Below are 15,996 nucleotides of genomic sequence, written 5' to 3'. Positions count from 1 at the left end.
GACTCAAAGAATGAGATATTTTAAAGTCATGGTAGATTTCAAATTTCCAGAGTTTTAGTTTTTATTTTGTTAACCTTATTAAAGCAAAAGTCTTTTGATGTTATAATTGCTTTGTATATAAGTGTCTCTATACCTAATTATGATAATAATTCACACAGGCCTTTGCTTTCCTCATCTGTAAAATAAGAGTTGGACTAAATGTTCTCAAGAATTTTTCCTAGCACTGTGATTCTAAGGTATTTAATGACTTTTGTTTTCCTATTCTTCCATATAGGATGGAATATGGGATGGTAACTTATCAACATATTTTGACATGAATCTGTTTTTGGATATAATTTTAAAAACTGTCTTAGAAAATTCTGGGAAGAGGAGAATAGTATTTTCTTCATTTGATGCAGATATTTGCACAATGTGAGTAATTCAGTTTTTTTCTCCTATACGCTTAGACTGTGGCTAGGACTAAGGGCACAAAGATTGTAGTTGGAGGTGGGGAAGTTCCCAGACTTCACCCTTGATTTGTCTTCTCAGTCCCATTGTATATATTCTCTACTGGGATGCCCTCCACACCCGCTGGGTTATAGCACCTCATGCCTTGTGTTTCATTTTACAGATGTATAATATCCTCCTTACCAAATTGTAAGCCCTCAAGGGATTTCTTTGTGCCCATTTCTGAGAATATTTTAACTCTTGTATAGAATAATTTAAAATTTTCTTTTTTTTTTTGACTAAAAGGCAATACACGTTAATGGTGGTTATATCTCAGGAATGAGTATGCTTTTAAAATTTTGTTTCTTTATATTTTTAGTATTTCCTAAAATTTCAAAACAATATGTTATGGTTATCTCCCCAATGAAAAGTATTTTTTAAACTGTCTTTTTTAGGGTTCGGCAAAAGCAGAACAAATATCCCATATTATTTTTGACTCAGGGGAAATCTGATATTTACCCTGAACTCATGGACCTCAGATCTCGGACAACCCCCATTGCAATGAGCTTTGCACAGTTTGAAAATCTACTGGTAAGCTATAGTTGAATGTTTTAATATTTGTTTTTTAAAAATGTTTTAGAGCATTAGTCAATAAAGTTATATATTAATTTAACATCTAATTGGTTAGTTTTGACCTATGTATAATAAGCAGGTAGCTCTACTTAAAATGAGGATATTAAATCTCAGACTGAAAAGCAGTTAAATGACCACCACCAACAAAAATTTTCTTGCAGGCCTAGGTTAAGTAAGTTTTGTAGTTTAGTTTTCTGAGTGGGTTTTATGAATCATCTAAAATGGTTAGATTGTTGGGCTTCCCTGGTGGCGCAGTGGTTGAGAGTCCGCCTGCCGATGCAGGGGACACGGGTTCGTGCCTCGGTCTGGGAGGATCCCACATGCCGCGGAGCGGCTGGGCCCGTGAGCCATGGCCGTTGAGCCTGCGCATCCAGAGCCTGTGCCCCGCAACGGGAGAGGCCACAACAGTGAGAGGCCCACATACTGCAAAAAAATAAATAAATAAAAATAAAATGGTTAGATTGTAAACTTGTTTGATCGCATAAATTGTAAGAAAAAAATTCTAACATTTTCTTTCCCTGTCCATTCTGCTTTGCAGCAGGTTCTTATTATCTATTTTATACATATAATAAGTTTCTCTTTCATGAGTAACTTATCTTTCTTCTTTTAGGGGATAAATGCACATACTGAAGACCTTCTCAGAAACCCGTCCTATATTCAAGAGGCAAAAGCTAAGGGACTGGTCATATTCTGCTGGGGTGATGATACCAATGATCCTGAAAACAGAAAGAAATTAAAGGAATTTGGAGTTAATGGTCTGATTTATGATAGGTATTTGTTTTTCATGAAAAATTTTCATGGATTGTTAGAAAATAAGTAGTAGAATTATCTTAACATTTGTCAGTGGAATTTTTCAAATTTTGAAGTTATACCACAGTCACTTGGGAAGCTTTTATAAAAATTCAGATGACTGGGCCCTAACCCAGATGTATTGAGTCATATTGCAGGTGAAGGTGGCCACCCTAGACCTCTTCTCTGTCTACACCAACTTTCTTGGTGATCTCATCCAGTTCTGTGCCTTTTCCTACCTTTGTATATCCCCAACTCAAGCCTCTCCCCTGACCTCTAAACTTTTATATCCATCTATCAATGCCTATTCTTCCTATAGACTTCCTGATTTCAGTATAAATGACAACTTTCTTTCCAGTTTCTGAGGCCGAATCCCTGGAGTCGTTCATGATTCTGTTCTTTATCTCCTACCCAAATCCAGTCAGACAAAATCAGAATCCTGTTGATTCTGTCTTCGAAATATATCCTGAATCCTTTACTGTTGTCAGTCTCCACTAAGCCACATCGTTTCTCAGGTGGATTATGAAAGTCAACTGCTCACTGGGACTGCGTCCACCCATGCACCCTGCTGGCCATTATGGGGGCGGGCAGGACTGAAAACTGAAGTCAGATCATGTTACTGCTTAACCTTCCCCCCCATTCTGTGTCTCCTAGTGTAAAATCCCACATCCTTACAAGGCCCTATGTGAGGTGATCCTCACCCCCGCCCCCAATTGGCCTCCTGCTGTTTCTCTTCTGATAAAGATTTCAGGAAAGACTAAAATGTCACCTTCTTAGTAGGGCCTTCCCCGAATACCCTAATTCAAATCAAAACCTCTACTCACAGTGCACTTCCTGACTTTTCTCCATACATTTACCACCACCTGATATATCCATATACATACTATATTTTACTTATTTTCTCCCCAACCTCCTTTCCTACCCCACCCTCAACACACCCACACAAGCAGAAGCTCCATGAGGGCAAGACTTTGCCTGTTTTGTTCACTGCTGTATCACCAGAGGTTAGATGTAGACGCTCAAATATTTGTTGAACTAATCTTTTCTTTTTAAGCAAACTCCCTGGGTGTTTAGGATGTAAGTCTGAGATCTCAGAGAGATGAAGAGGTTGCTCAGTGTAAAGAAATTTTGGGTTAGAGGGAACGTCATTTGTTCTGCTGAGGGGATTAGTGGGCTTGCTAATACTTGAGCAGCATCATACAAAGAGTAAGTGATGAAATTGTTACCAGGCCTGCTTTAAAAAATATAGTCGTTGGATTTAGTTTATATTACTGTTTGTTCTATAAAGTTATATCACTTTCTTAATAAAGCTTTTCCCCACCCCAACTATTTTGTCTGAATTAGTCTGGTTTTAAAACTGCCACCCGGATAATGCCTGCCTTTTAAAGTGTTTGGTTAATACTGCTTTAAGTGGCATGATTCATAGCTCTTTTTAATAGACGTTTCCAACTTATTAAAGGAAAATTAAAATTTTTAAATTACAATTTGACAGAAGTGCTTTATTTAGCAAATTTGGGGGGAATATTTCTTTCTTTGAGGAGGAGGAAGGGATGATTGCAAATATTTTCAGGCAAGAAAAGTATATTGTGAGATTATACCAGGTACGGCAGTTGTAGGGTATACAAATTTTAGTTAGATCCTTCACTTAAAGGGCCTTACTTGGTTGTAGCCAAACACTGACCTTGCAGGGAGAACAGGAAGATACTAAGTGATACAAAAGGCCCTAAAGAAAGTGAGTTCTTCCTGGCTCAGGGTCAACAAGAATAATTTTAAAGAGGAAGGATTGAGATGGATTTGGGCGGGGGTGGTGGTTAAATCAGCTTTGACAGGATTTGCGTTTTAGGCAGAGGTGCAAGCAGGCACCAGGGCAGGACTGTGTTGAGGATGTGGAGGATGTTGAGGAGGCAGCCCAGCACTGGCCTCCTGTTCAGACCTGATGAGAGGAGAGGTGGACCGTGTTAGAGTCAAGTCAGTCTTTATTATCCTTGGAAGTTTTTTCTTCTTTTTTCAATTTTAGTCAAAGAACTACATATGTATATATAATCAACCACACTTATATATACGAACTACATATATGTGTGTTGTGTGTGTGTGTATATACTTCAGATAGTTCTATGAGACTAACAGTAAAAACCAACAGTCCTGGGAATTCCCTGGCGGTCTGTGGTTAGGACTCTGTGCTTTCACTGCTGAGGGCCTGGGTTCAGTCCCTCGTTCGGGAAGCTAAGATCCCACAAGCCGCGAGGTGCAACCAAAAAAAAAATTAAAAAAAACAAACTAGCAGTCCCTTACACCTATCCGTTTCATTGTCTCTAGCTGAATTCCTGTGCCCTAATTTTTTTTGGAACTATTTCTTGGTACTTAAGGTGCTTATTCTATTATTTTTTCATCATCAAATTTAGACCTATAGAAGGTTTGAATGATAGTGATTCAGAGCCTTTGTTTCATTTTACATGTGGGAGCATTGTGATGTGTTTTAGTTTATCAAAAACCAATTTGTTCTCTTTTACAAAGGCATTAACACAGATTTTACATTTAATCATGGTTTTGTGATATATTATCTCATAAGCTGCTATGCTTGATTTGCTGATATTTGGAATTTCTGCATTTGTAGTAATGAGTAAGGTGGCCTTTAATTTACCTTTATCAAATGGTTGTCTAATTTTGGCATGAGGATAATACTTGCCTCGTAGAGTAAATTGAGCAATGTTTCCTCTTTTTATACTGTGTCTGCTCGAATTATTTTTAAAAATTCAGTAACAGACACCCACATTTAAAGAACATTATTATTAGATTTGAACTCCCCTGTGTTCTCTCTAATTCTATGCCCCTACCTCCTCCCTCAGATATAACTGATAAGCAAGCAATCACTCTCTTTTAAAAGTTTTTAAATTCTTATATCTATCGCTAAACAATATAACATTTAGTTTTTCATGGCTGTAAGCTTTATTTGTACTCTTTTCCTACTTGTTATATTCTTAAAATCAATCCATTTGTTACGTTTAGCTGTAATTTATTCATCTTCGTGGCTTTATGATTCTACCACAATTTATTCTACTATTGGAGAACACTGAGGTGGTTGCCAGGTTTTTGCTATTACAGTGTTTGCTGTAAACATCGTTGACCAGCTCTCCTATGGTACGTGTATAAGTTTCTTTAGGGCAGTGACAAACCTTTTGATCCCCAAACCAGTTAGAAATGCATTTCACATTGCGGTCCAGTGCACGCATAGATATGTATATCTACAAGTGTGTACCTGAAACTAAATTAAGAAGATAATGCCCCTTGAATATTTTATTTATATGTGTGTGCTTTTTAAATGATTGTGCCACTGGTTCACACCTATTTCAATGCTTTTCTTAACTTTCTGAACTGATTTTGTGACCCACTAGATCTCTAGCTCAGCATGACAAGGCATCCGTCCGTGGATCAGGCATTGGAAGTACAGCAGGAATATGGGTACATGGAGTGGGCTGTTCTGTGCTCACTGGAGCCTCCTACCAGTTCTCAGGAGTAGGCCACCCATAATAAACCTGTCAGGTAGAGTGGACACTGAACCAACACATGTTAAGTGGCTCAGGGCACTCTGTCCGTAGGTTTCAAAGCTGGTAGGATGGGCAGGGGCCCTCCTGGAGTGATAGCCCTGAGCATACCTGCCCACCCACGCAGGTTCCTCCGGTACATATTGTTTGACTTCTGTGGGCACAGCTGCCATGCTGAGCTACAGTTCTTGTGTCAGACCTTCTGTTTCCTGTAGTCCAAATCTTTTTTTCTTGCTTTACTGTCATTTTTCTGGAACACATCCTTCAGTATTTTCTTGAGAAAGGATGGAAAGTAAATGTTTTTGAGGTCTTCTGTGTCTGGAAGTATTGTGGCCAGGCATAAAATTCCATGTTAGAAATCATTTTCCTTTAGACTTTTAAAATCATTTCTCCATCATCTTCACAATTCCATTGTGCTGTTAAGGAATGTGAAACTATGTTGATTCCTACTCTCTCACATGTGATTTCTTTGTTTCTTCTCTGTAAGTTTGGAGAGTTTTCTCTTGTTCCCAGTGTTCTAAACTTTCATAGAGATGGTCTTGTGGGTCTGGTTTTACGCATCATGCTGGACACTTGGTAGCCCTTTTAGTCTATTGATACATGTCCTTGAAGATGTGGAATAGTTAGTGAATTATTTCTTTGATTTTTATTTCTTCCATTTTTCTGAGTTTGTTTTTTTTTTTCTTTATAGAATGCTTTTGTTGTATATTATACACTCTTGGACGAGACTTAAAATTCTTATCTTTTCTCATATTTTCTATCTTTGTCTTTTCCACTTTCAAAGATTTCCTCAACCTTATCTTCCACTCATCCTATTGAGTTTTTCATATCTGCTATTGTGTTTTGAATTTTCAAGAACTGTCTTTTTTCCTCTGGTTTCTCTTTTTTCTATATATAGTTTAAAAATCCTGTTCTTATTTGATGAAAGTGACACTATTTGTCTGAAGGCATTAAGGAACTTTTTTAAAAAAAATTTTCTTTTGCTTACTATCTTACCGGTTAGAAGCTTCCTCAGATATTTAGAGATTCTTGGCTGCTTCTTACGATAAGGAATTAAGATCTAAAAAGCTTGTTGGAAGCTCTGAGCATGTGAATAGGGCTTATGGGGTTTTACTATGGGGTGATCTGGGTGACCTGTTTGGTCATACATCTGTCAGTAGATTAAAAAACTGCTTTTTGACTGGTCAGATTCCTCGTAGAAGAGGCTATAATATATTCTGCTTAGAGGATACAGGTCTGGTTTCTTGGAGTCAAGTGTGGGAAGAGAGATAGGGGAAGGAGGGCATGTCTCTGTATTTAGCATGTGTTGTATTTGTACCATCTCTAATATCCCTGATGCTGATGGCCATTTTATAAAATGCCCCAAACTCTCTAACCTGGTCTTGTCCTCCATTCCAGATTTCCTGTTTAATTCTGGAAATAAACTTCGACCAAGTGGGGTAAGAGCAGCCTCTGCAGCAGGGAGTAAGAGGAAGGGAACCACTTGCTGCTGCTCAAGCCTTCATCCCGTCCTCCTCCTTTGAGCCCCTTCCTACCCCCTCAAGTTCTACAGAAGTTTGGGGCTGCTTTTAACTCACCCTTTTCATGTTTTCAACTACTGGCTTGTGGTTTGACCTATCCATTCTGCTAACTGAATCACTTTGTTATTACTTAATCCATCTGTTTTCTAGCTTCCAAAATTCTGTTGTACTGTCTCTTTGGTTCTTCTCACGTTCAGTGAATTTTCTTTTAATACCTTTATTTTATTTTTAACAGAATATAGGGGGTGAACTTAGATGCTTTTGTTCCGTCTGATAACCTTGACCCAGAGGTCACTTTTCATTCTCTTAAGTATGTCTTTAACAGAAAGTCTTTTAGAATAGTCAAATATTAATAGAATCAATACTTTAAAAACCTTGTTTAAGGAATTCTTCCCTACTGTGAGGTCATAAAGCGTTAGTGCCTCACATAAGTTGTCTGGCTTTCACATTGAAAGCATGAAAGACCTTCCTTTCTCTGCTGATAGGCAATGCTAATGCTGCCATTGTCACTTGGGGCTTTTTCTGGACTCTCAACTCTAGGTACATCTGCCAGTACTGCATAGCTTTAGGATAATTTTCACACTGGTGAGCAGTCTTTTATTTTATTTTACTTTATTTTATTATTATTTTTTTGGCGGCGCCACATGGCATGCAGGGTCTTAGTTGCCCAACCAAGGATGAAACCCGTGCCCACTGCAGTGGAAGCTTGGAGTCTTTTTTTGAGTCGGGTGGGTATTTTATTGATTTATTTCCTTATTAGTTATCTATTTTATACATATTAGTGAATATATGTAAATCTCAATCTACCAATTCACCCCCCTCCACCCTGCTTTACCCCCTTGGTGTCCATACGTTTGTTCTCTCCATCTGTGTCTCTATTTCTGCCCTGAAAACAGGTTCATCTGTACCATTTTTCTAGATTTCACATATATGCATTAATATACGATATTTGTTTTTCTCTTTCTGACTTAACTTCATTCTGTATGACAGTCTCAAGGTCCATCCACGTCTCTACAAATGACCCAATTTCGTTCCTTTTTATGTCTGAATAATATTCCATTGTACATATGTGCCACATTTTCTTTACCCGTTCATCTGTCGATGGACACTTAGGTTGCTTCCTTGTCCTGGCTATTGTAAATAGAGCTGCAATGAACATTGGGGTGCATGGTTTTTTTTGAATTATGGTTTTCTCAGGGTATATGCCCAGTAGTAGGATTGCTGGGTCATATGATAGTTCTATCTTTAGTTTTTTTAAGGAACCGCCATACTGTTCTCCATAGTGGCTGTATCAATTTACATTTCCACCAACAGTGCAAGAGGGTTCCCTTTTCTCCACACCCTCTCCAGCATTTATTTGTAGATTTTTTGATGATGGCCATTCTGACTGGTGTGAGGTGATACAGCATTGTAGTTTTAATTTGCATTTCTCTAATTATTAGTCACGTTGCGCATCCTTTCATGTGTTTGTTGGCAATCTGTATATCTTCTTTGGAGAAATGTCTGTTTAGGTCTTCTGCCCATTTTTGGATTGGGTTGTTTTTTTTTTATATTGAGCTGCATAAGCTGCTTGTAAATCTTGGAGATTAAGCCTTTGTCACTTGCTTCATTTGCAAATATTTTCTTCCATTCTGAGGGTTGTTTCTTTCTGGTTTCCTTTGCTGTGCAAAAGCTTTGAAGTTTCATTAAGTCCCATTTGTTTATTTTGTTTTTATTTCCATTTCTCTAGGAGGTGGGTCAAAAAGTGTCTTGCTGTGATTTATGTCATAGAGTGTTCTGCCTATGTTTTCCTTTAAGAGTTTGATAGTGTCTGGCCTTACATTTAGGTCTTTATTCCATTTTCAGTTTATTTTTGTGTGTGGTGTTAGGGAGTGTTCTAATTTCATTCTTTTACATGCAGCTGTCCACTTTTCCCAGCACCACTTATTGAAGACACTGTCTTTTCTCCATTGTATATCCTTGCCTCCTTTGTCATAGATTAGTTGACCATAGGTGTGTGGGTTTACCTCTGGGCCTTCTATCCCATTCCATTGATATATATTTCTCTTTTTGTGCCAGTACCATATTGTCTTGATTACTGTAGCTTTGTAGTATAGTCTAAAGTCAGGGAGTCTGATTCCTCCAGCTCCATTTTTTCCCCTCAAGATTGCTTTGGCTATTCGGGATCTTTTGTGTCTCCATACAGATTTTAAGATTTTTTGTTCTAGTTCTGTAGAAAATGCCACTGGTAATTTGATAGGGATTGTACTGAATCTGGATTTCTTTGGGTAGTATAGTCATTTTCACAATATTGATTCTTCCAATCCAAGAACATTGTATATCTTACCATCTGTTTGTGTTGTCTTTGATTTCTTTCATCAGTGTCATATAGTTTTCTGAGTGTAGGTCTTTTGCCTCCTTAAGTAGATTTATTCCTAGGTATTTTATTCTTTTTGTTGTAGTGGTGAATGGGATTGTTTCCTTAATTTCTCTTCCTGATTTTTCATCATTAGTGTATAGGAATGCAAGAGATTTCTGTACATTAATTTTGTATCCTGCTACTTTAACAAATTCGTTGATTAGCCCTAGTAGTTTTCTGGTGACATCTTTAGGATTTTCTGTGTATAGTGTCATGTCATCTGCAAACAGTGACAGTTTTACTTCTTCTTTTCCAATTTGTATTCCTTTTATTTTGTTTTCTTCTCTGATTGCCATGGCTAGGAATTCCAAAACTGTGTTCAATAAAAGTCGCAAGAGTGGACATCCTTGTCTTGTTCCTGATCTTAGAGGAGATGCTTTCAGTTTTTCACCATTGAGAATGATGTTTGCTATGGGTTTGTCATATATGGCCTTTATTATGTTGAGGTAGGTTCCCTCTATGCCCACTTTCTGGAGAGTTTTTATCATAAATGGGTATTGAATTTTGCAAAAGCCTTTCCTGCATCTATTGAGAGTATCATATGGTTTTCACTCTTCAATTTGTTAATATGGTGTATCACATTGATTGATTTGCATATATTGAAGAATCCTTGCATCCCTGGGATAAATCCCACTTGATCATGGTGCATGATCCTTTTAATGTTTTGTTAGATTCTGTTTGCTAGTATTTTGTTGAGGATTTTTGCATCTATATTTATCAGTGATATTGGTCTGTAGTTTTCTTTTTTTTTTTTTTTTTTGTCTGATTTTGCTATCAGGGTGATGGTGGCCTCGTAGAATGAGTTTGGGAGTGTTCCTTCCTCTGCAGTTTTTTGGAAGAGTTTGAGAAGGATGGGTGTTAGCTCTTCTCTAAATGTTTGATAGAAGCCATCTGGTCCTGGACTTGTGTTTCTTGGAAGATTTTTAATCACACTTTCAGTTTCATTACTTGTGATTGGTCTGTTCATATTTTCTATTTCTTCCTGGTTCAGTGTTGGAAAGTTATACCTTTCTAAGAATTTGTCCATTTCTTCCAGGTTGTCAGTTTTATTGGCATATAGTTGTTTGTAGTAGTCTCATGGTGCTTTTTATTTCTGTGGTGTCCATTGTAACTTCTCCTTTTTCATTTCTAATTTTATTTATTTGAGTCCTCTTCCTCTTGATGAGTCTGGCTAAAGGTTTATCAAGTTTGTTTTATCTTCTCAAAGAACCAGCTTTTAGTTTTATTAATCTTTGCTTTTTTTTTTTTTTTTTTGCGGTACGTGGGCCTCTCACTGTTGTGGCCTCTCCCGTTGCGGAGCACAGGCTCCGGATGCACAGGCCCAGCCGCTCCATGGCATGTGGGATCTTCCCGGACCGGGGCACGAACCCGTGTCCCCTGCATCGGCAGGCGGACTCTCAAGCACTGCGCCACCAGGGAAGCCCTTTGCTGTTGTTTTGTTTCTATTTCATTTATTTCTGCTCTGATCTTAATGATTTCTTTCCTTCTACTAACTATGGGTTTTGTTTGTTCTTCTTTCTCTAGTTCCTTTAGGTGTAATGTTAGATTGTTTATTTGAGATTTTTCTCTCGTTTCTTTTTTTTTTTTTACAACTTTATTGGAGTATAATTGCTTCACAATGTTGTGTTAGTTTCTGCTTTATAACAGAGTGAATCAGTTATACATATACATCTGTTCCCATATCCCTTCCCTATTGTGTCTCCCTCCCTCCCACCCTTCCTGTCCCACCTTGAGGTAGGATGTATTGCTATAAACTTCCCTCTTAGAACTGCTTTTGCTGCATCCCATAGGTTTTGCATCATCGTGTTTTCGTTTTCATTTGTCTCTAGGTATTTTTTGATTTCCTCTTTGATTTCTTCAGTGATCTCTTGTTTATTTACTAGTATTTAGCCTCTGTGTGTTTATGGTTTTTACATATTTTTCCCTCTAATTGATTTCTAATCTCATAGTGTTGTGGTCGGAAAAGATGCTTGATATGATTTCAGTTTTCTTAAATTTACCGAGACGTGATTTGTGACCGAAGATGTGATCTATCCTTTAGAATGTTCCATGTGCACTTGAAATAAAAGTGTAATCTACTGTTTTCAGATGGAATGTCCTATAAATATCAATTAAATCTATCTGGTCTCTTGTGTTTCTTTATTAATTTTCTGTCTGGATGATCTATCCATTGGTGTAAGTGAGGTGTTAAAGTCCCCCACTATTACTGTGTTACTGTCGATTTCCTCTTTTATAGCTGTTAGCAGTTCCCTTATGTATTGAGGTGCTCCTATGTTGGGTGCATATATATTTATAATTGTTATATCTTCTTTTTGGATTGATCCCTAGATCATTATGTAGTGTCCTTCCTTGTCTCTTGTAACATTCTTTATTTTAAAGTCTATTTTATCTGATATGAGTATTGCTCCTCCAGCTTTCTTTTGATTTTCATTTGCATGGAATATCTTTTTCCATCCCCTCACTTTCAGTCTGTACATGTCCCTAGGTCTGAAGTGGGTCTCCTGTAGGCAGCATATATATGGGTCTTGTTTTTGTATCCATCCAGCAAGCCTGTGTCTTTTGCTTGGAGCATTTAATCCATTTATATTTAAGGTAATTATCGATATGTATATTCCTATTACCATTTTCTTAATTGTCATGGGTTTGTTTTTGTAGGTCCTTTGCTTCTCTTGTGTTTCCCACTTAGAGAAGTTCCTTTAGCCTTAGTTGTAGAGCTGGTTTGGTGGTGCTGAATTCTCTTAGCTTTTGCTTGTCTGTAAAGCTTTTGATTTCTCTGTCGAATCTGAATTAGATCCTTGCTGGGTAATCTTGCTGGTAGGTTCTTCCCTTTTATCACTTTAAACATATCTTGGCACTCCCTTCTGGCTTCCAGAGTTTCTGCTGAGAAATCAGCTGTTAACCTTATGGGAGTTCCCTTGTATGTTATTTGTCAGTTTCCCCTTGTTGCTTTTAATAATTTTTCTTTGTCTTTAATTTTTGTCAATTTGATTACTATGTGTCTTGGCATGTTTCCCCTTGGGTTTATCCTGCCTGGGACTCTCTGGGCTTCCTGGACTTGGGAGGCTGTTTCCTTTCCCATGTTAGGGATGTTTTTGACTATAATCTCTTCAAATATTTTCTCGGGTCCTTTCTCTTTCTCTTCTCCTTTTGGGACCCCTATAATAAGAATGTTGGTGTGTTTAATGTTGTCCCAGAGGTTTCTTAGGCTGTCTTCGCTTATTATTCTTTATTCTGTTCCGCGGCAGTGAATTCCATCCTTAGGTCTTCTAGGTCACTTATCCGTTCTTCTGCCTTAGTTATTCTGGTATTGATTCCTTCTAGTGTATTTTTCATTTCAGTTACTGTATTCATCTGTTTGTTTGTTCTTTAATTCTTCTAGGTCTTTGTTAAACATTTCTTGCATCTTCTCAATCTTTGCCTGCATTCTTTTTCTGAGGTCCTGGATCATCTTCACTATCATTATTCTGAATTATTTTTCTGGACAGTTGCCTGTCTCCACTTCATTAAATTGTTTTTTGGGGGTTTTATCCTGTTCCTTCAACTGAGACATAGTCCTCTGCCTTTTCATTTTGTCTTTCTTTGATAGTGGTTTTTCTTCCACAGGCTGCAGGACTGTAATTCTTCTTCTGCTGTCTGCCCTCTTGTGGGTGAGGCTATCTAAGAGGCTTGTGCAAGCTTCCTGAGGGGAGGGACTGGTGAGCTGGGTTTTGCTCTGGTGGGCAGAGCTCAGTAAAACTTTAATCCTCTTGTTTGCTGATGGGTAGGGCTGAGTTCCCTCTCTCCTGGTTGTTGCGCCTGAGTCAACCCAGCACTGGAGCCTACAGGCTCTTTGTTGTGGCTAATTGTGGGCTCTGTGAGGGCTCACACCAGTGAGTACTTCCCAGAACTTCTGCTCCCAGTATCCTGACCCTGTGGTGAGCCACAGCCACCCCCCCGCCTCTGCAGGAGACCCTCCAACTCTAGCAGGTGGGTCTGATTCAGTCTCCTGTGGGGTCACTGCTAGTTTCCCCTGGCTCCTTGTGCACACACTACTTTGTGTGTGCCCTCCAAGAGTGGAGTCTCTGTTTCCCCCAGTCCTGTCGAAGTCCTGCAGTCAAATCCCGCTGGCCCTCAAAGTCTGATTCTCAAGGGATTCCTTCTCCCATTGCCAGATCCCCAGGTTGGGAAACCTGACGTGGGGCTCAGAACCTTCACTCCAGTGGGTGGATTTCTGTGGTGTAATTGTTCAGTTTGTGAGTCGCCCACCCAGCGGTTATGGGATTTGATTTCATTCTGATGGAGCCCTTCCTCCCATCTCATTGCAGCTTCTCCTTTGTCTTTGGGATGTCTTTTTTGGTGAGTTCCAGTGTCTTCCTGTTGAGAATTGTTCAGCAGTTAGTTATGCTTCTGGTGCTGTCGCAAGAGAGAGTGAGCGCATGTCCTTCTCCTCCACCATCTTGAACCAATCCGGAAGCTTGGAGTGTTGACCACTGGGACTTCCAGGGAAGTCCCGAGCAGTACTTTTCATCTTGATCTTCAGTGCTTTGAAGTCAGAACTGGGTATGAATTCCAGCTCTACCGTGTAGTACCTTTCCATCTGTCAAATGAGGCATTGCTGATTGATTAACTTGGAGAGAAGAATCTCTAATTGGAGTTGAAGAATCACTAATAAGCTACAGGCTTCATATTCTATCAATTTATAATCAGCTCTTTTGCTTCAGGGGTACAAAAGGCAGTGATGCTATTCTGGATTATTGGCAAGACTGGGAAAAGAAATATTTTTGAATGGAACTGATGCTTATATCTTTTAAAGAAAAAAATAAAAGGACTCTGTAGTATAGGTGTTCTTCTAGGCATTCGGTAACCAAATTCTCCTGAAAAGGTTAAGTCAGACAGGTCCTAAGTAAACCGTAAAATTACCCTATTTTATGTTTTGTGTTTTATTTCATCACAGGATATATGATTGGATGCCTGAACAGCCAAATATATTCCAAGTGGAGCAGTTGGAACGTCTGAAGCAAGAATTGCCAGAGCTTAAGAGCTGTTTGTGTCCCACTGTTAGCCGCTTTGTCCCCTCGTCTTTTTGTGGGGAGCCTGACATCCATGTGGATGCCAACGGCATAGATAATGTGGAGAATGCTTAGTGTTTATTGGGCGGAGACCATTCGGGGCATGCATCGCTGTTCTGGGTATTCACTTTTTATCACTGAGCATTGTTTATCTATGCCTTTTAGGTTTTCAGTCCAGTGAAGCAATAATGAAGTATTTTAATATTTCACTACAGTTCTTGCTAGAATTTCAAGTATTCTATTTAAATCACTTGGCCAGGTATAATTACCAGTCAGTCTCTTTACAGTGAAAAAATTTATTGGTTGGTAAATATTTTAAACTAAATATGTAAGTTATGTTAAACAAATATTCATTAAAAACATAACACTTTGAAATTAACTATACAAATATCTCATATTTACACTTATTACAGCTTTTCATTTGATCAGGTCTGAAATATTTAGCACTCAAGGAACATGACTATGCATAATTATACCTGACCATGGGAAAAATAAGTACCTCAAATGCATGCATTTGCACTGGTGATTCCAACTGCACAAACCTTTGTGCCATCTGTGTATTTTTCACATGAATTGACATTCACACCATTTTCATTCAGTGTGAACCTTGAGGCTGCTGCCATTTCCCCACTTAACCAAACCAATGCCTGTGTAAATAGCCTAGAGGTGATCCTTGAAAACTTGTTTAATACATCTTTCAAAAGTTGTTTTGCATAAATATTAAAATTTCAAAAAGCTGCAGGGTAACTTAATGTATAAAATATTAGAAGTATGGATTGAAGACTTAGTACAGTAGATGATAATGTATAAATTCTGTTGAATGCATGCTGTTTGTTGTAAGCATGAGATAGTACACGTTTACTGTAAGTCCTTGCATCTGTGGTGCTAGGTGAGTGTGAGAAGGTGTCAAGGACTGAAAAATAATTTGTTGCCTAAAAAAAAAAAAAAAGGAAAAAAAGCCTATTTGTAGGCATTTTAAATATGCTTAAGTGTCTCTCACTACCTATTACACACCGTTGCTTTGTGTGTTTGTTTTGTATGTGTGTTGTACAGTAGTTAAATCTCTGCAGAAAAATAAATGTCCTGAATTCTTATATCGGTATTCTTTATTGGTTAATGAATATCATGCATGTAATTTATTTAGAAATGCAGAACATTCTATCTAATGTATATGCATGTTGTTAGGATTATACCAAGGTTTCTGTCATTAGAAGCAGATTGTTTTGGCATAACTGTAACTTATGAATGAATGTTGAATAAAATACACAGATTTATTTTCTTCATTATAAAATGAAATTTCAAGAAGGTGTTACTTCTGTAGCATTGGTTCTATATTATTATTACGAGAAATTGGAATTTAGTGTCTACCCTGCAAGGATGGCTTATTTGCATATACCTTTTATTGTTCCTCACTAGGCAGTTTATTCATGTATTGACATGATTTGGTAGTAGCTGAGAACCTGAAACTTGGATTATATATTTGTATCTTTTTATTTTTTTAAGCCAAGCAATGCAGCTTTGGTCAAATCTTAATTGTGTGAAGATAGGCTTTAAAAGCCTATGGTATTGTGTTTGTAACACTGATATTTAATGGAAAATAGTTTAGGAAATGGAGTCTTCTGCAGGGGTTTTATATACTT

General features: G+C 38.0%; 1 protein-coding gene across 4 annotated transcripts in view; it reads left to right on the top strand.

Moving 5' to 3' along the window:
- Nucleotides 1–15,450, top strand: part of GPCPD1 (glycerophosphocholine phosphodiesterase 1) — a 61,272-nt gene extending 45,822 nt beyond the window's left edge. For all 4 annotated transcript variants that reach the window (XM_082600686.1, XM_082600687.1, XM_082600688.1 and 1 more), the window contains 4 exons: nucleotides 275–411; nucleotides 882–1,017; nucleotides 1,670–1,830; nucleotides 14,242–15,450. In XM_082600686.1, the coding sequence (XP_082456812.1) occupies nucleotides 275–411; nucleotides 882–1,017; nucleotides 1,670–1,830; nucleotides 14,242–14,431 (624 nt within the window). In that variant the 3' untranslated portion in view covers nucleotides 14,432–15,450. The remainder of the gene's footprint in view (nucleotides 1–274; nucleotides 412–881; nucleotides 1,018–1,669; nucleotides 1,831–14,241) is intronic.
- The last annotated feature ends 546 nt before the right edge of the window (nucleotides 15,451–15,996 follow it).

This window comes from Mesoplodon mirus (assembly GCF_964341445.2).
Source record: "Mesoplodon mirus genome assembly, chromosome: 15".
Lineage (NCBI taxonomy): Eukaryota > Metazoa > Chordata > Mammalia > Artiodactyla > Ziphiidae > Mesoplodon > Mesoplodon mirus.
The sequence above is the reverse complement of the archived record's forward strand: the minus strand, read 5'-3'. Positions and strand labels throughout refer to the sequence as shown.